General features: G+C 39.4%; 1 protein-coding gene across 5 annotated transcripts in view; it reads left to right on the plus strand.

Annotated features, from left to right (window-relative positions):
* The window catches only part of KBTBD12 (kelch repeat and BTB domain containing 12), a 100,414-nt gene that overhangs the window by 71,879 nt on the left and 8,010 nt on the right, over window positions 1-20,525 (plus strand). The window contains exon 6 of one of the 5 annotated variants that reach the window (XM_046685629.1): window positions 9,442-9,857. The exons of the other annotated variants lie outside the window; for them this stretch is intronic. Coding sequence (XP_046541585.1) covers window positions 9,442-9,530 — 89 coding nt within the window. The 3' untranslated portion in view covers window positions 9,531-9,857. Of the gene's footprint in view, window positions 1-9,441; window positions 9,858-20,525 lie in introns of those variants that run through there. 5 annotated transcript variants of the gene reach the window in all.

The raw sequence follows: 20,525 nt of genomic DNA on the forward strand, positions 1-20,525 counted from the left end.
CAAACCAAGTCATCTCATTTATTTATTCAGAAAACCGCAGTCAAGAAATTCATCTCTTTTAATTCAATAAAAATGTTTTGAAACATTACTGTTTACAGGTATTTGGGACACAATATTGAGCCATTCAACATTTGATGGGAAAGACAGATACATTAACATGTAATAAATATAGTAATTTGGTTTTGGTTAAAATAGTAGGTTGAACATCTCTATTGTCTCCTCACGCCTCACTAAAATGACAGTAAATAGAATAAACCGTAGACAAAGAAGAGGAGGGAAGATAACAGCAACCGAATCTTGGAAGCAGGAAAGCAGATGAATGAGTTGGAACTAACTAGACCTGAGAAAGTTCATTCTTAAACTGGCAACGGGAAAAGCAAACAAACAAAAAAACCAATTTGTATCACAGAACCCCAGATAGTCTCAGGAACTGGCAACAACAGGTAACTCTGGAAGAGGGAATGAAGGTGACGCTGAAAACATGAAGATTAGTTGAAAGACAGGAAGACCCCAAATCTCCTGCCCTACTCTCAATAGTGAGATAAAGCCCCCCCTCTACCCTGACAAAGACTGAAGTTGAGAGAAGGAGTTGAGGTCACCCATCCAGTACTAAAAACGGAGATGAAGTGAAAAATTGCATTCTGTATATTGATATCACCAGCCTTCTTCCTTTCGTGGCTCCTAGAATATGAGCAACCATACCCCCGGACAGGAGACTGGAAGATTCTTCTTTGGGGATCTGACCAGCCCCAAAATAAGGCAAAGCCAAATCACCTTCTAGAGAACTTCACAGAAAAAGCTTCCATGGTATCTTATTCTTAAAGATGAGCAAACAGCTGAGGATCATCAGACATGTGAAGAAAGCACGTATATAAAAGACAGAAATCAGAACAAACAAAGGAAGAATAACAACCTGGAGGAGTCAGAGACTATGCCAGGAGAAGTATTCTCAGAGAGATGAGAGAAAATATTGCATCAGTGGAACAGGAAAAGAATATTTAAAAGAGTTCTTGGAAGTTAAAAATATGATAGCAGAAATTAAATATACAATAGAAAACTCAGAGTATACAGTGGAGGAAACTTCTCAGAAAGTAGAGCTAAAAGCAATTAGATGGAAAATAAGAGAAAGAGAAGTTAAATCCAGGAAGTCCAATGTTTTCATAATAGGAGTTCCAGTAATAAAGAACAGAGAAAATGGAGAGGGAATAAACCATCCATGAAACAAATGAAGAAATTCTCCCAGAACTGAAGTCATCCTATTGAAAGGATACACCGAGTAGCCAGCACAGTAGATGAAAACAAACCCAAGCTAAAGCACATCGTTGTGACATTACAGAACACGAGACAAATAAAAGATCCTAAAAGCTTCTAGAGAGAAAAAAATTTCATAGAAAGTGTCAAGAACTAAAATGGTATCAGACTTCTGAACCACGACATTGGAAGCTGGAAGAAAATTAAGCAAATGCCCTCAAAAATTCTACAGAAAAATTATTTTCTACCTACACTTCTATACCTGCTGAACTATTAAGTGTGAGGGCACATTTTCAAACATGCAATGTTTCAAAAAGTTTAGCTCCTATGTGCCTTTTTATTGCTATATGCTTCACAAAAAATGAACACTTAAACCAAGAAAGAACAGACATGAGATCCAGGAAACAGGATTAAACACAGTAGAAGGAGTAGGAAAGCTCCAGAAGTATACTGAGGGAAGACCCAAGAATGACAGCTTGTACAGCAGACCTAAAAAGCAACCAGTACAGAATGGAGCTGGTCAAAAGGCTCTGGGGAGATGACTTCCAGAAGAGAAAACTGATCAAGTCTTAATATTTTGAAAGATTTAGACATTTGGAGAAGAGCAATGAAAACTAACAAAAATAAAACAATTAACTTGAAAGAAAACAAGATGTTGCACAGGAAAGGAAAAGTATGCTCCATGAACCAAGCATCTGTGAATAGAATTTATAATAATAATGTCTAATAATGTAAATATTAAATATTGAGCTAACCAAAGTTGTGCCTTAATTGTACTGGAAAAATGAGAAACATAAAGAAGGCAGATGTGGTAGGGATGTGAAAGAAAGCTAAAACCACATTTTCTACAGTGGACATGAAGAGTTAATGCCTTCATCTGAGAAATCAACAAGTCTCAGTACAGTCACGTGCCACGTAATGACATTTCAATCAACGACAGACTGCATATATGACAGTGGCCCTGTAGGATTAGTACCATATAGCCTAGGTGTATAGTAGGCTATATCATCCAGGTTTGTGTAAGTACACTCTGTGATGTTCACACAAAGATGAAATCGCCTAACACATTTCTCAAAACATATCCCTGTCGTTAAGTGATGCATGACTATAGTGTAAAAAATGTTATTATAGTGCTCAATGCCAGAAGAATCAACCAGAGTTGAAACAGGAGCAGTAATGAAGAGCAGGGGAGGAGACAACTATTTTTAAGGAATAAGCCTTGTGAAACTGTTGACTTTTTAAACCATGTGCATGTATCACTAATAAAACTGAAACTAAATTTAAAATATCTATTAGAGGAATAGTGAGGGAAGTACATATAGTAGAGGAATAATGAGGAAGTATTAAGGAGAATAGTAACAGGTGAGTCTGTTGGAAGATAATTCTCCATGGGTCTCTTGCATTTCTGCAGAGACGCATGACTGTCTTTACTCTGGACTATCTTTTCAAGCATGTTCATATTGCAGACAACCTTGGAGGATAAGGATAGTGTCTCCCTCCATAGCAAAGGGCAGGCATGCTTACTGGCCATATAAAAGCTTCAGGTTCCCTAAGCTCAGGGTTCCTCTCCTATAAAGCAAGCCACTGATTGTACAGGTGTCACCTGGCACTCTTCACGTTGCCCTGTGGGAATTGGGGCTCAATATAACTGACATTTTAAAAATGCTCAAACACTGGCTGCTACTATTGCTATAAACGACAGTGTCCATCTCTGACCTAGGAGTTTCACATCATCTATGAAATGTACGTGAAACTGGCAAGCTCCCTTGTAAATCTCAGACTCTTCACATTTCTTGACAGAGTCTTGGGACTCACCAGGATAAAAAACAAAAACCTCTTTTCTCCATACAGAGCGAGGATGCCAACGTTAAGTTTCCAAAAAGGACATAACACCAACCCTTCACAAACTTATAAAATTTAGAAGAGGAGGAAACATTTCCCAACTCCTTCTACGAGGCCAGTATTTCCCTGATACGAAAACTAGACAAAGACATTGCAAGAAAACTATAGGCCAATATCTCATATGAATATTGATACAAAAATCCTCAATAAAATATTAGCAAACTGAATCCAGCAACATACGAAAAGAATCATGCACCGTGACCAAACTGGATTTATCCCAGGAATGCAGAGTTAGTTCACAGTGTGAAAATTAATCAATGTAATACACCATTTACTTTAGTAGAATAAAGGACAAAAACAGATTGATCATCTCAATAGATGCAAAGAAAGAATTTAAAATCCAACACCCTTTGATGACATAAACATGCAATAAACTAGAAATAGAAAGGAACTTATTCAGCCTGTTAAAGGGCATAAAGTCTACAGCTAACATCATAGTTAGCAGTAGAAGACTGAAAGCTTTCTCCCTAAAATCAGGAACAAGACAAAAATGTGTCTCTCACCACTTGTATTTAACGTCATACCGAGGTTCTAATCAGGGCAATTAGGAAATAAAAATAAATAAAAGGCATCCAGATTGGAAAGGAATAAGTAATTGCATATGCCATGATCTTTTATTTAGAAAATCCTGGAAAATCCACAAAAAAAGCTATTAGAGCTAATAAATGAGTTCAGCAAGTTTGCATGACACAAGATCAGTATACAAAAAGCAATTGTATTTCTATACACTAGCAATGAGCAATCTGAAAATGAAATGAAGAAAACAATTCCATTTATAATAGTATCAACGAGAATGGCACATCCCACAACTAGAAGGACCTGCAACTAAGATATACAACTATGTATGGCGGGGTTTGAGGAGATAAAGCAGGAAAAAAAAAAAAGGAATGAAATACTAAGGAATAGATTTGACAAAAAAATGTGCAGGTCTTGGTAAGACATTGCACACAAAAATTGGCAAGCTGATCCTAAAATTTATATGGAAATGCAAGAGACCCAGAATATTCAAAACAAGCTTGTAAAAGAAGAACAAAGTTAAAAGACTCGTACTTCCTAATTTCAGAACTTACTTCGAAGCTGTAATAATCAAGACTGTGTGGTGCTGGTATAATAATAGAGATGTAGGTCAATGGAATATACTTGAGAGTTCAGAAGTAATCTCTTATGTTTATGGTCAATTGATTTCAACAAGGGCGCCAAAACAATTCAAAGGGGAAAGGATCCCTTTTACAACAAATGGTGCAGGAGTATTTAGATCACCACATGCAGATGAGTGAGGTTGGACCCCTACCACACACGTGTACAAAAATGAATTCAAAGTGGATCTGAAACCTAAACTAAGAGCTAAAGCTATAAAGCTCTTAGAAAAAAACATAGGCATAAATCTTTGTCATCCTGAATTAGGCAATGGTTTCTTAGATATACCTAAATCACAAACAAAAAAGAAAAAAATAGATAAAATATACATCAAAATTAAAAACTTTTGTGCTTCAAAGGGCACCGTCAAGAAGATGAAAAGATGACCCACAGTATGGGAGAAAATATTCACAAATCATGTGTCTGATAAGAGACTTGTGTCTAGAATATATTAAGAACGCTTACAACTCAATAATAAAAAGAGAAATACCTATTTTTTTAAAAAATTGACAAAGGACCTAATTAGACATTTCCCCAATGAATATAAACAAATGGCCATGTGCTCAGCATCATTAGCCGTCAGAGAAATGCAAATCAAAACCATAATGAGATACGACTTTGCACCCACTAGGATGACTGTAACCAAACAATGAGTAACTTGTGTTGACAAGGATTGGAGAAACCTCGTACACTGCTGGTGAGAACGTGAAATGGTGCAGCTGCTTTGGAAAACTGTCTGGCAGTTCCTCAAAAGGTTAAACATATGACCCAGAAATTCCACTCCTAGGTATATACCCAAGAGAATTGAAAATATATGTCTACACAAAAACTGTACGTGAGTGTTCATAACAGCAGTATTGATAATGGCAAAAAAGTAGAAACAACCCAAGTGTCTATCCACTAATGAATGGGTAAATGAAATAATAAAATATGGTGCATTCATACAACAGAATATTATTTGTCAATTAAAAAGGAATGAGAGGGGCTGGCCGGTTGGCATAGTGGTTAAGTTTGCCTGCTCTGCTTCAGCACCCTGGGGTTTGTGGGTTCAGATCCTGTGCACTGACCTAGCACTGCTTGCTGAGCCATGCTGTGGCGGCATCCCACTTAAAGTAGAGGAAGATTGGCACAGATGTTAGCTCAGGGCCACTCTTCCTCAAGCAAAAAGAGGAAGATTGGTAACAGATGTTACTTCAGAGCCAGTCTTCCTCACACACACACACACAAAAAGGAATGAAGTACTAATACATGCTACACGCAAATGAGCCTTGAAAACATTATGCTAAGTAAAAGAAGGCAGTCACAAAAGACCCGTATGATCCCATTTGTATGAAATGTCCAGAAAAGACAACTACATAGAGACAGAGAGTAAATTTGTGGTTGGCAGGGGCTAGGGGAAGCTGAGCTAAAATGTTCTGAAATGAGATGGTGGTGATGGTTGCGCAACTCTGTAAATATACTAAAAACCACTGAATTACACACTTTTAAAAGATGAATGTTATGCTATATGGATTGTATCGCAATAAAACTGTTATTAAAGAAAGAAAGTCAAAGCTCTGCCCCTCCCTGCCCCCCAGAGTAGTCAGCTTTTGTGTTTGACACTAATAGGGAGAATTAAACTGAATTGCCCACAGGGAGAATGCATGGAAGTGGGTTCTTTGAGTGGAAGAGGCAGAAATGGCTCAATCCAGGGTCAGAAATTTAGTTTTCCAGAGACAAGAGAGAAGACAGTGGTGGCAGATGACACCTAGTGGCAGGAACCTATATTCTGCTCATAAGAGCCTCCGAGAGATGAAAGCATTGTGGTCTTAGGAACTTGCAAAAGATTCCTGTGCCCATGCTTGGCACACAGAAATCCTGCCTTTCCAGGGACCAGGAGGGCTTAGACAGCAGGCATCTTGGTGATAACTGTAATGAACTGAATACCAAAGACCCCCTCCTGTGTTTTCTAGCTTGGGGATGCCCCCAAGATTCCTGTATATCCCACAAGGAGGGGTTGCTCCCAGGGAGCTCAGCCAGCTCCCTGCTGACGAAGCCCCCACTTTGGCTCTTGTTCTCTTTAGTCTGTTTGCCCCTAACTCTCTGGTACAGGATCCCCTCCCCTAGACCCTACAGCAGCCAGTTGGCACACAGACTTATTTGCGATCTGCAGCTACTCTTCCCTCCCTCCTGGGTAACCCTGGACATCCAGGAGCACGCTGAGGCAGCAGTGAGGCCTGCTGTTCTCCATTTCAGCTCTGCACGGGCCAGGGCTTTGGGCAGAGAGCTTTCTCCCCAGAGTCCAGTCATACGTCCTTCCTGCTTTCAGGCCCCTCAACCCAGCTGAGACGTTTTCACCATCTTCTTGGGCTAACTTGGAGGGGACTCAGGCAATGTTTTCACTTTGGTCTCATTCCCTCCAAAACTGTCCTTCCTCCACCCAGGACTGGAGAAGCTCTCCACCTCCCCTATCTGTCTGCAAGAATTTCCCTCAAACCACCGCTCTGTCTTCTCTAGACCAGCCTGGGGCCCAGTCTTAGTGGTGGAAAGTCTACAGAGGACAAACCTGAATTGTCAAAAAGAGAAAATGCATTGCAAAGTATTTCAAAAAATAAATTATCTCACTAACAAACATAGAATAAAATTGACAGCTGACAGTTACCTCGTGTTGACTCTACTAGGGGCTTTTCTAAGCACTTTCCGTACGTTTATTTGATCCTCACAACAGCCTGTGAGGTAGATACTGTTATTATCCTTGTTTTATAGGCGCAGAAACTGAAGCTGCCTGAAGACGTCACACAGAGGGTAAAGGTTGAATCTGGGATTCAAACCCAGATAGTCTGGCCCCAGAGTCTGTATTTTTAACCAGTAGGCTAAACTGTCTCTCCATGTGAGACAAATTAAAGCAGAATATTTGGGTATGGAGCCTGGGCATCAATATTTTTTAGAAGCTCTTCAGATTATTCTAATATGCAGTCAGGGTTGAGAACCACTGCCCTGGCTGATGTCTGTTGGTTTCATTTATTCAACAAACCTCTATTGAATGCCCTCTAGGTAGTAAGTCTGTGTTAAGCCACAGAGATTCCAACATAAACATATGCAGTCCTGGCCCTGAAGGAGCTAAGTGAGGGCAAAATAGGAAGTTGCTACATAAGTGATGATGTCTCGGCCAGCCGCTTAGAATGTAGCTGTGCTCTATAGAGAAATAGCTGATTCCTCGTTTAGAGCACAGAAACTACAAGGTAAGCTTAGGATAGCTTGTTATACCAGAAAGCAAGTGAGCTGTCAGAGACTTAGGGAGTCATATCAAAAAACAGAGAAGCCAGCCTAAAAGGGCAGTCACTGGCCAAATTTGGAATAATTTAAACATCAAAAATCATAATTGTTTATAGTTGATTGAAACACATTGAGTAAAAAGCCAGCTAATAAAATGTAGAAGGAGATAGAATCATCACTTTGTAACCCGTAATATAGTAACTGGTTCAGGCAAAATCACCAGTGGATACTAAAAGCATTGGTTGAAAGGTTATGAAGAAGAGGATATGCACATGGCACCAAAGTATTACCCAATATTAATCACAATACTAGTACTAGTTACAATGAGAAAAAATATGCACTTTTACAGTGGCAAAACTGGATGGTCACCATTGTAACCAAATGATCATCATTAATAATGGGATAAATTTATAATGTTTTCTTTCTGTGTAATATATTATGAAGTATTCTTGCCCCCTGCGTAGCCAAAATGCTTAACTTGTGTCTAATCAAGCCTGTAGGCTTCTGGTTCATAGGAAATACAAGCGAGAAGAACAAATTAAATGACCCTATGAGGAAAAAAATAGATACATTCAGAATGTGGGACATTCAACAAGAAAACTGGCCCAGGGGGCCAGCCTGGTGGCGTAGTGGTTAAGTTCGTGTGCTCTGCTTCTGCAGCCTGAGGGTGGCAGGTTTGGACCCCGGGCACAGACCTATGCACTGATCATCAGCCATGCTGTGGTGGCATCCCACATACAAAATGGAGGAAGATTGGCACAGATGTTAGCTCAGAGACAATCTTCCTCAAGCAAAAAGAGGAAGATTGGCAACAGATGTTAGCTCAGTACCAATTTTCCTCACATACACACACACAAAAGAAAAGAAAACTGGCCCAGACTCTTAAAAATGTTGTCATGGGAAAGAAAAAAAACCAAGATGGTGCTATCTGAAATGAAAAAAGACCAAAAAGATATAAAAACCAGATATAATCTGTGAGAGTTTATTGGATTCTGGTTTGAAAAGAACAACTATGTAAGACACTTTTGGGCCAACTGGGTAAATTAGAATATGAACTGGATATTATTCAATGTTATGGAGTTAATGTTGTTTTTTCTTAGGTGTGATCATGGTATGGTAATTATGTAAATGAATATCGTTATTCTTAGAAGAAGCATGCTGAGTATTTAGGGGTGAAGTGTCACGTCTGCAAATAATTTTGAAGAATTTCAGGAAAAAATGTATGTGTGTGTATGTGTGTATATGTGGGGGGGCAGTAAAGGAAATATGGAAAAATATTAACTATTATTGAATCTGGATGCAGAATCTACAGGTATTCATTGTAGTATTCCTTCAACTTGTCTGTTCCAAATTTCTCAAAATAGAAAGTTGAGAAAGAAACGAAGCTTTGGCGCCACTAGCTACGGTAGCCACTATACTATCAATTTTTATTTTACCCTAGGACTACTAACTACAGAAAGAAATATAGTATGGTTGAATTTGTCTGTTTTACACTTGGTATTTTGGTCCTCCCTGGTGAAATTGTACTAAAACTGTGATATCTTGAAGGAAAGTTGCTGCTTTTATTTTCAACTTTAAATATACCATATATTTATACTGTATATGTCATATATACAACATCTGTTTCCAAAAAGAATGCAGACAATTTCTAGAAGAAGCATAGATACAATAAAACTAAAAACATGCTCAGTAGTAAGTAGAGGGGGTAATTTTATCAGAAAACCAAAGCCAAGAAAAACTTCCAGAATTTAATTCAGCTTCCTAGCCACCAAGGCAAAGAAGGAAAAATGATGGGTTCTAAAGTTCTTGTTGTGAGAGGCATGTGAGAGCTTCTGCTGCTTCTCATCCTATGTGTGCCTTATTCTGTTCTCTCTCTTCCATCTGTGTTCTTCTCAGGGACCTCCCATGATACAGGGCAAGATAGTTCAATAGCCATCAGTTTCACCCTGCTCTTCCACTCTGGCCTGATAGCACTGCTCCTCTAGACGCTAGAGCAGTGGACTGTGAATCAGATCATGTGTGGGCCGTCAGGACGGTAATATTCTCCAACTGATAGCACCTCCTGTCACTAGGGAGTGAGAAGTTACAACGCTATCCTGAAATCCTCTGGCCTCACTGCATCAGTTCCTGTCCTGACTGCTAACGGACTGGTTCCCTCTGCCACACCACTGGACCTATTCTTTCCCCTCTACACCATTGGGCTTCATTTTCCAATTCAGTTTCCAATAAATAAAAGTAATCATCTGTCTTAAGTTGAGCTCCCTGGAAAGTAGACACTGAAACAAAGATTTGAGTGTAAATAGTTCCAGAGGCACTAAGCGGGAAAAGAGAATGAGACAGGAGAAGAGTGAAGCCATAAGGGAGTATTAACTGGCAGTTACTGCTGTGGGTCATTGGGACTCAATCCCATTGGAAAACTGAGAGACTCTATGGAACACGCCTCGGAGTTGTTCCCTCCCAGAGGGTAGGGAATCTGAGGTATTTATCCTCAGACTGACTTCCTGTGCTCCCAATTTGCCCCACTTGAGCTGAGAGAAAAATCCTCAAAGAGTAGCAGGTGGATGTAATCAGCATGTTCTGGAACAGTGATCAGAGAGGGGCTATGGCTGACAGCTCACATGTCAGTATATTACTGACAGTCTCCTCCGCCATCTTAACCCCCAACCTTTAAACAAGGAAGGTTTATTACTTTTAACTAAAAAGATACATCTGAACAGATTCAGCTTGTGTGGTTTTAGCCAACTGTCATTGTCTCATCTTGCACCAGCTTCTTTCCACCATGTAATCACTGGTTTTACATTCTTTTTTCTAGAATGCATCCAAGAATAGGAACTCAGCCTCCATGCTCTGTGCTAAACTGACATACAGATCTATATATGTTTTATAAGTTTTTGCAAATTTGAAAAATTGACATTGATTTGTAAGCATTAAACAAAATTCTTTCTCCAATCGCTATCAACTAGGAAAGGCTTAAGAAGTCTGCTACTCTCTGGACTTCAGGCAGCAGAAAAGGCCTGGGATTGGTCACTGCTATTTGCAATATTGATTGACATCACAGTGGCCATGAGAGAATAGAATTTAGGGGAACTCTGTTCTTTTATAAACTTATTTGGAAATAACTTCAAACTTACAGAAAAGTTGCAAAAATAAAAATAGTGTAATGAATACACAGATTCACCTGTTGTTAACATTTTGCCCTGTTTGCTTTATTTGACATTTTTTCACTCAGTCAATCTACCTGGCTATATGTATGTATACATTCAGACAGACAGACAGACAGATACATAATTCTGTTCTGACCGTATGCAAGTAAGTGGCATAGATCTTACCCTTTCCCCTGAGTGTGTAAAATAGGAATATTCTCTTATATAACCACAGTATGAATAACAATTTTAGGACTTTAACATTGATTCCATACTTTTATTTATTCTACTTGACCTAATAATGTCCTTTATAGCATTTTTTTTCTCTCCATACCAGTCTTGGATCATGTATTGTGCTTTGTTGACATGACTCTTTAGTTTCTTTAAACCTGGAATATTTCTACATGCATTTTTTGCCTTTCATAACATTGACATTTTAAAATAATACAATCTTCCCCCCACCCTTTTAAATAAAATATTCCTGTTTTGAGGTCTATCTGATGTTTCCTTGTGACCAAATTCAAGTTACACGTTCCTGGCTGGAATATTACACAACTGCTATTATGTCGTTCTCGGGGCATCACATCTAGAGGCAAACCAAGTCCTTGTGCACCTCCTCAGCCATGTTAATCTCATCTACCTGGTCAAGAGATTGTCTAATTTCACCACTATGTAGTTACGATTATTCCTTTGCAACTAATAGGCAATGTGTAAGGAGAGCCTGTAAAAACATGCGTTTTATTTTTTTCACTTAGCAATATCTCCCAGAAATCATTCCATATCAGTGGTCCTCCTTGCTCATTTTATAGCAGTGTAGTGTTTCATTGTATGTATGTATCATAGGAACTCTGTTCTTTATTTTTGGCTAAGGCAATTTCTCAACATCTCTTTGGAGCAGAAACTAGGGCCATCCTCTTGATTTTAACAAGACTGGAACAATGGATTCCAGTCAGGATGGAGTAGCACCTTTCACCCTGTCTCTCCCACTGAATGCAAATAAAAACCGTGGACAGAGTGCGTAGAGCAGCTGTCTGAGTACTCTGAAAAGTAAATAGGAGTGGGCAGATTGGGGAAAGAAACCAGAACTTGACGTATCACCAAATCAGTGATAAGTTTCCCGTTTTTTCCCCTCAATATCTCCTGACCTGAACTCTTAGGCAGCCTGAAACCTGAAACTTCACTCAAAGTGTGGACAGAAACAGCTCCAAGAGAAACCCTCTATTTCTGTTTCAAGGGTCAATAAGAGGACTCCTTGGGTCAGAGAGAGTAGGGGAACATTTTTTTTCTTTTTCTTTTTCCATTCTCTCAGGGGATAGCAGAAGGGGCTGGGCTGACCCTTCTCTCTTGACCAGGGGAACCTTGGTCCCAAGAGGAGCGTAAGGAAAGTCCCCATTGCTTTTCTCTCTCAATCCACCGGCCACTTAGCCTGGAGGCATAGACATTTGTGGAAAGTGTGCAGCAGAACATGGACTCTAAAGCCCAGCTTTTCAGCCAGAGGACCAGGAGGGAGAATAAGGGAATGCCTGGGATCAGAAGAGTGTCAGAAAGATTGCAGACAGGAATGAGCTCAAGAAAGTGACCCCCTAAAGTTGGACATGAACTCCTGAGCTCACACTTGAGCTGCACATGGATGATTTAGTCCTGAACAGTATAGCAAAGTCTCTGAGAACTGATCTGAAAGGTAAGCCTGCTCAGTCCCAGCCTGGCCACTTGATGATGCACACATGGAGCAGATCCAAACAGCACTGCAAGGGCTTTGAAAACTGAGCTGACATTGGAAACAGCCCCCAGAAGGGAGGTGGGAACTTGTGGCCTACCTAACTGGGTCAGTTTTCTACTTTGAAAGAAATCAATATTTTCCATAGGATTTAAACAAGACCCAGGATCATATAATATGATATTCAAAATGCCTAGTATATAATTCAAAATTACTTGACATACCAAGAACCAAGAAAACATCACCATCTCACAAGGAAGAAAACAAGACAAGCAACTGATACCAACCCTGAGATGGCGCAGATTTTGAAATAACTAGACAGATCTTTAATGCAGTTATTATAAGAATGCTCCAAAAAGTAAGAATGAACACTTTTGAAAGATATGTAAAGACAGGAAATCTCAGTAGAGAAATAGAAGTTATTTAAAGAAAAAAAAACCAAATGGAAATTTTAGAACTGAAAAATAAAATAAAAGAATTACTGAATGGCTCAAGTGCACAGTGGAGATGACAAGAAGGAGTGAATGCACTTGAACATAGACAAATAAACATTGTCAAATCTGAATAACAAAGAGAAAAAGATCGAAAAAGTGCACAGAGCCTCAGGGATCTATGGGACAATACTAAAAGGTCTAATGTTAATGTACATTAGATCCCAGAGGGAAAGGAGAAGGAATGTGAGTAAAGAAAAAATATTTGAAGAAATAATGGCTGAGGACTTGCCAAATTTGGCAAAGACACAAACTTATAGATTCAAGAAACTCAGCAAACTAAAAACAGGGTAAACTTGAAATAATCCACATCCAGACACATCATAATCAAACTTGTGAAAAATGAATAAAAACTAATGAAGAAGCCAGAGAAAAACAACAGCTAACATGTGAGGGAAAAATTGTTGATTTCTCAAACCATGGAGGCCAGAAGTCAATGGAACAAAATTTTTAAGCACTGAAAGAAAAGAGCTATCTGGAACTATATAGCAAGCAAAAATATCCTTCAGGATTGAGGGCAAAATTGTGATAAGATAACAATCCCAGATGGAGAAAAACTAAGAGAATTTATTGCCAGCAGACCTGCTCTAAAAAAGAAAAGTTAAAGAAAAATTTTCAAATGGAAGGCAAATGATACCACAGAGAAACTTGGAACGTCAGGAATCAAGGAAGAGAAACAGAAATGGCAAATACCTGGATAAGTATAGTGGATTGTTTTTTCTCTTTATCAGTTCTTTAAAATGTGTATGACAAGTGACAGCAAAAATTATATCATTGTCTGATAGTGTTTTCGGTGAATGTTAATGTTACACAACAAGGACCATCTCCCCTTTGGTGACAATTACACCATGAAGTGGGGAGGGTGAGAGACTATATGGTGGTAAGTAGGTTCCTACATTTCACTTAAAGTGATAAAGTATTAATTCAAAGTAGTCTGTCAAAAGTTAAGTATGTATATTGTAATCCTTAGAACAATTGCTAAAAACATAACTATACAAAGAAGTGTAGCTAAATACTCAAGATAAATTAAAATGGGATATTAAAAATATTCAAATAACCCAAAAAAGAAGAAGGAAAGGGGAAATAGAGGAACAAAAATAAAAGAAATAGTAAAATAGTAGACCTAAATCCAAACATATCAATATTTACAATAAATATAATGGTCTTTATCAGATAATTTCATCTCATTGACCCTCCACTTGTACTTAGAGAAAGCTTAATCTCGTTTAAAAAAAGGGTGGGGGGGGAGCCGGCCCCGTGGCCGAGTGGTTAAGTTTGTGCACTCCAATTCAGTGGCTCAGGGTTTCCCCGGTTTGGATCCTGGGCGCTGACATGGCACCACTCATCAGGCCACGCTGAGGTGATGTCCCACATGCCACAACTAGAAGGACCCACAACTAAAAATACACAACTATGTACCAGGGGGCTTTGGGGAGAAAAGGAAAAATAATTCTTTAAAAAAATAAAAATGAAGAAAATAAAATCTTTTTAAAAAACAGGGGCCATCCCCATGGCCAAGTGGTTAAGTTCACATGCTCTGCTTCAGCAGCCCAGAGTTTCACAGGTTTGGATCCTGGGTGCGAACATGGCACCATTCATCAAGCCGTGCTGAGGTGGCATCCCACATGCCACAACTAAAAGGACTTACAACTAAAATGTACAACTATGTACCGGGGGGCTTTGGGGAGGAAAAAGAAAAAGAAAATCTTAAAAAAAAAAAAAGATGTCTTTCTCTTAAGAAAAATAAAATTAAGAAACTAATTTTCTTGAAAGAACCATTTCCTATTTTAGCTCTTACATGTACTTTAAGCATAAAACACATTTTATGTTTCTTATAAATAAACCCAGAATACTTAGTAGGCGTTTGTTTACAACTCCCATTACATGGGATGCCTATTATCCCTTGATCAAAAGTGAATTTACCTAAACTTTGTTCAATCTGGTGAAAAATATAAATCTTTGATTAACTAATTGAATTTATAGACAGAGAAAGAATGTTACTGTGCAGCATTACTTTTATAATTATGCTGGTATGCTCTAGAGGACTATAAAGAATTGTTATTCCCATCCCATTTACAGACAGGCAACTACATATACTCAGCCATTTATTTTTCTTTTGTGTCCACTTGAATGGACTATTGGCCTCCTCCACTAGCCAAGGCAATCATCTGCTGGTCATGCCTATTTGTGACACTCATGACTGTCTTCTTTCTGCTTGAGTCAGGGCAGCTAAATTACCCCTTTCACTGACTAGTGGCTCCTTTACCACTAGAGAGGGTAGATAACACCCCTCACCTGAGGACAAGCCAACCAGCTGGACAGGCCAACTTAGCCTGCGTCAGTTACTCATTTTATGACATTATCTATTCACATACTCACTCCTTCAAAATGAAATTGAATTTGAGATGGCTTATAGAGATGCATACAACACAATAAGATAGAAATTAAATAAATCAGGAAATGGGGTGAAGGGAAAGTAAAAGTAGAAAAATAAAATCAAGCAAGACGGGTAAAGTTGCCCAAAGCTCTTATGCACTGGCTATAGATAGACCACAATTTCTCTCTGATCTCCCTAGAGACCAGAGCAAAAAGGAAAGCCTGCCCTCTTATAGATTTGCAGTGTCCTCAAGAGAAGAATAAATCACTGCTTAGAAGGTGCACATCTTGTAAACATGGGAGAAATCTCTCCCCTTAGCTTCATATGTGGTGATGGGAAATGTCCTCAATACTAATCCTACAATAAACAAAATGGCAAGTTAACATTTCACCAAAGAGTATGTCAGGAAAAAACAACTCTGCAAGGGACTAAAAAACTTCCTAAGTTTCAGTTTTCTGATAGTCTGTTTGAATTCAAGGATGAAATTTAGACTAACATGGTACTTCTCGAATTTTTCCACTCAAGTACCTCCAACAACAGAGAGCACCCCCTGAAACGCATGGGGGTACAGCCCAAGGCAATCTACCATACACATGAAATTTCCTTGACATCTCATTATTTACCTCAGAAAGTCGTGTGAATTTCTTGTTTACTTCATATAAAATAATATTTTAAATTGCTTACTATTGGAGGTGGCAGCATGCAGGGAGAGTTTCCTGACTCCTTTAATAATTAAGATGATGTTGCATTAGTGTGTCTATTTTTGGAAAATTAACTGAATTGAAAAGAGCTGACATTAAGTTCAACTTCCAGTTTCTTTTTCCTTGTTAATATGATAATATTTCAAGACCCAAACTCACATAAATAGGTAGATACAAATGCCACTGTTGTTTCCTTGCATTATGAGCTCTGTAGGGTAGAAACTTAGGATGGCGCCCAGAATGGCCCCACAAGGATATGCAGTGCTGTCAGACCACTCTGGGCAGGAGCTTTGACCAGTGTGCATTCTTTCTGAGAGCTCAAGTCTCTGTGGTCACATAAAACAAATGTTATATAATGTCTGTGATCTAGTACATTCTCTCTTTCACAGTCAAGAAAGGTTGCTGATTATCTTCTTTACTTCTTTACCACTAATGCAGTAATTTTCATTCCATGTAATTAAAATAAGAGATTTTAATAAGAGGAATATGGTAATATGCATGCATGGTTAAAAAAGATGTCTCCCCAATAAACACTGAAATGAGCAAAAGGAAGCAAAATAAATGCAGAAAACTCTGTCTACTCTGAAATTTTAAAAGGCCCCAGGCTCGTTAATTTAAATAAGGACCCCGTAAGCCTTCATCTAGCTAAAATAAAACAAAACAAAACAAAACAAAAAACCCAGGTGTGGCAATTGTGAAAGACACATTCCAAGACAATAGCAGAAAATGGGAAGTAGAAGGCTGCTTCACCTCTATAGGAGGAACAAGCAAGAAGCCAGAACAAGGGAACCCTCATACACTGCTGGTGCGAGCGCAACCTGCTGCAGCCACTGTGGAAAACAGTATGGAGATTCCTCAACGAATTAAGAGTACAACTACCATATGATCCAGCTATTCCACTTGTGAGCATTTATCTGAAGAACATGAAAACACTAATTTGAAAAGATAAATGCACCCCTATGTTCATCACAACATTATTCACAATAGCCGAGACTTGGAAAGAACGTTAAGTGCCCATCAAGGGATGAATGGATAAAGAAGATGGGGCATATATATGTATACAATGGAATACTACTTAGCCATAAAAAAGGTGAAATCCAGCCATTTATGACAAGCATGGATGGACCTTCGGGGAATTATGCTAAGTGAAATAAGTCAGACAAAGACAAATACCATATGATTTCACTCATATGTGGAAGATAAACAAGCACATAGATATGGAGAACAGATTGGTGATTACCAAGGGGAAAGAGGAGGGGGAAGGGAAAAAGAGGTAAGGGGGCATGTATCTATGGTGATGGATAGAAACTAGACTTTTGATGGTGAATACAATGCAGTCTATACAGAAGCCAAAATATAATGCTATACCCCTGAAATTTATATAATGTTATAAATCAATGTGACCTCAATAAAATTTTTAAAATTTTTTACAAAGGTTATGGACAGGGGCTGGCATCTCGGCCAGGTGGTTAAGTTTGCATGCTCTTCTTAGGCAGCCCGGGGTTTCACCAGTTCAGATCCTGGGTGCGGACATGGCGCTGCTCATCAGGCCATGCTGAGACGGCGTCCCACGCAGCAGAGGCAGAAAGACGTACAACTAGAACATACAACTATGTATGGGGAGCTTTGGGGAGAAGAAGAAAAAAAGAAGATTGACAACAGATGCTAGCTCAGGTGCCAATCTTTAAAAAAGAAAAAAGAAAAAGGTTATGGACAGAAAGACAACCAGACCTTATGTAACTCCTGATGAAGTACACAGCACCACCTTTGAAATAGCCTTGCCAAAAAATCAAACCTGAATCCAATTAAGGTTTTGCATCCAAACACCAATTTACAGGAAATCCAAGAAAGAAAGAGATGTGTTAAAACAACCTCATGAGGATGCAAGCAGCAAAACCAGAGTATGGAAATCTCTACAGGACAAACACCTGAGTTTCTTAAAAAAAAACAGACAAGGAAAAGAAAAGGCTGGAAGAGGAATTCTCAGATTAATAGAGACTAAAGAGACAGATTAACATATGACAATATTACCAGAGGGGAAGGAGGGAGGAAAGAGGGCAAAAGGGGTAATTAGGCACATGTGTGTGGTGATAGATTGTAATTAGTCTTTGGGTGGTGACCATGATGTAATCTACACAGAATTCGAAATATATTACAATGTACTCCTGAAAGTTATATAATGTTATAATCCAGTATTACTTCAATTTAAAAAATGACAATAAAAAAGCATTCTGGGAAATGTGAGTGCTGACTGGATATTGGATGATACCAAGGAATCACTGTTAAATTTGGGGGGAGAGGGGATGTTGTTCTTGTGGTTATATTTTTTCAAAGGAATTACCCTAATATCTCTTTTAAAAGAGGTACATATTGAAATATAGGTGTAATGATAGGGTGTCAGATTTACTTCAAAATAATCTGTGGGGGTTGGAGGATGGGGAGATGGATGAGGAGAAGAAGGTGAGAACAAAATTGACCATGAGTTAATGATGGTTGAAGTTGAGTAATGATATTGGAAGGTCGTTATACTTGTGTTATGGACTGTATGTTCGTGTCTCCCCAATTCTTATGTTGAAGCCATAACCCCCAATGTGGTGGTATTTGGAGGTGGAACTTTGGGGAAATAATTAGGTTCAGAAGAGCTCATGAGGGTGAAGCCCCCCATGATGGGATTAGTGCCCTTACGAGAACAGGAAGAGACACTAGAGCTTCCTCTCTCTGCCATGCCGTGTGAGGATACGAAGGAAGGCAGCCGTGTGCAAACCAGGAACAAGGCCTCACCAGAACTTGACCAAGCTAGCACCCTGATCTCAGGCTTCTCAGCCTCTAGAACTATGAGAAATAAATATCTTGTTGTGTAAACCAAAAAAACGAGAAAAACCAGAAACCAGAGCAGCTGTAAAAACATCTATGTGTTTAGCCACCTATAGTCCAAGCCCTCTCCCTTTACACTTAGGAGGACAGCCCTACTCCCACTGGGAGGCTGGAACTGGGAGCCTTCCTCATCTCCCCCTCTGATACACAGTCCCAGGGTTGGGCCCATCAACCTCTCACTCCCAGGACTCTGAAGGGAATGGCGGTGTTCCCAGCAGTAGTGCCCCAGCCACGGCAGCCAGCAGTGTGTAGGAGCCAGGGTGGCACTCCGGCCGGATTGGGCCCACCGCCAGGCCTCCAGCTTCCCTCAGTCTGGTGAGCCACCTTCCTTCTAATAAATCCCCATTTTGCTGAAGCCAGCCCAAACTGGTTTCTGTTGTTGCTACCAAGAACTCTAATACAACAGGCATGACTCCTTTTGCGTTTAACAACACAACTTTAAAATATATGAAACAGTAACGGTTACAAATCATAACATAAATGGATAAATCTGCACATGGACTTTGAGATACCGTTCTCAGAAATCAACAGATCAAATAGATTAAAACACTAAAGCAAAAAGAGATTTAGAGCTTTGTGTCTATTTAAGTTTTAATTTCAGCTAATTACAATTAAATAAAAGTTAAAATCAGCTCCTCGATCTCACTAGCTCCGTGTCAAATTACTCGATAGCACGTGTGTCTAGTGGTCACTGTATTGGATAGTGTGGACTATAGAGCATTTCCTTCATCACAGAAAGTTCTATTGGACAGACCTGGTATAAGAAAATGTGATGTACAGGCAAATCTCACTTGATTGCGCTTTGCAGATACTGAGTTTTTTACAAATTGAAGGTTTGTGGCAACACTTGCTCCATAGTGTCGAACAAGACTATCAGTGCCATCTTTCCAACAGCATTTGCTCACTTTGTATCTGTGTCACATTTTGCTAATTCTCGCAATATTTCAGACTGTTTCATTATTATATTTGTTATGGTGATTTGCGATCAGTGATCTTTGATGTTACTATTGTATTGTCTGGGGCACCACCAACCACACTCATATAAGACAGCGAACTTAATTGATAACCGTTGTGTGTGTTCTGACTGCTCCACTGATCAGCCTTTTCCCTTCTCTCTCCTCCTCCTTGGGGCTCCCTATTCCTTGAGACACAACAATATTGAAATGAGGCCAATTAACAGCCCTACAATGGCCTCTGAGTGTTCAAGTGAAAGGAAGAGTGGCACGTCTCTCACCTTAAATTGAAACCTAGAAGTGACTGAGCTTCGTGAGGAAGGCATGTCGAAAGCTGGGATGGGCTGAAAGCTGGGCCTCTTGCACCAAACAGTCAGCCTGCTGTGAATGCAAAGGAAAAGTTCTGGAAGGAAATTAAAAGTGCTGCTCCAGTGAACACACGAACGATAGGAAAGCAAGACAGCCTTATTGCTGAAACGGAGAAAGTGTGAGTGGTCTGGACAGAAGACCAAACCAGCCACAACATTCCCTTAAGCCAAAGCCTAATCCAGAGCAAGGCCCCGACTCTCTTCAATTCTCTGAAGGCTGAGAGAGGAGGAAGCTGCAGAAGACAAGTTTGAAGAACCAGCCAGCGGAGGCTGGTCCACAAGGTTTAAGGAGAGAAGCTGTGCCCATAACACAGAAGGCGAAGCAGCACGTGCTGATGTAGACGCTGCAGCAAGTT

This window comes from Equus quagga, chromosome 1 (assembly GCF_021613505.1).
Source record: "Equus quagga isolate Etosha38 chromosome 1, UCLA_HA_Equagga_1.0, whole genome shotgun sequence".
Taxonomy (NCBI): Eukaryota; Metazoa; Chordata; class Mammalia; order Perissodactyla; family Equidae; genus Equus; species Equus quagga.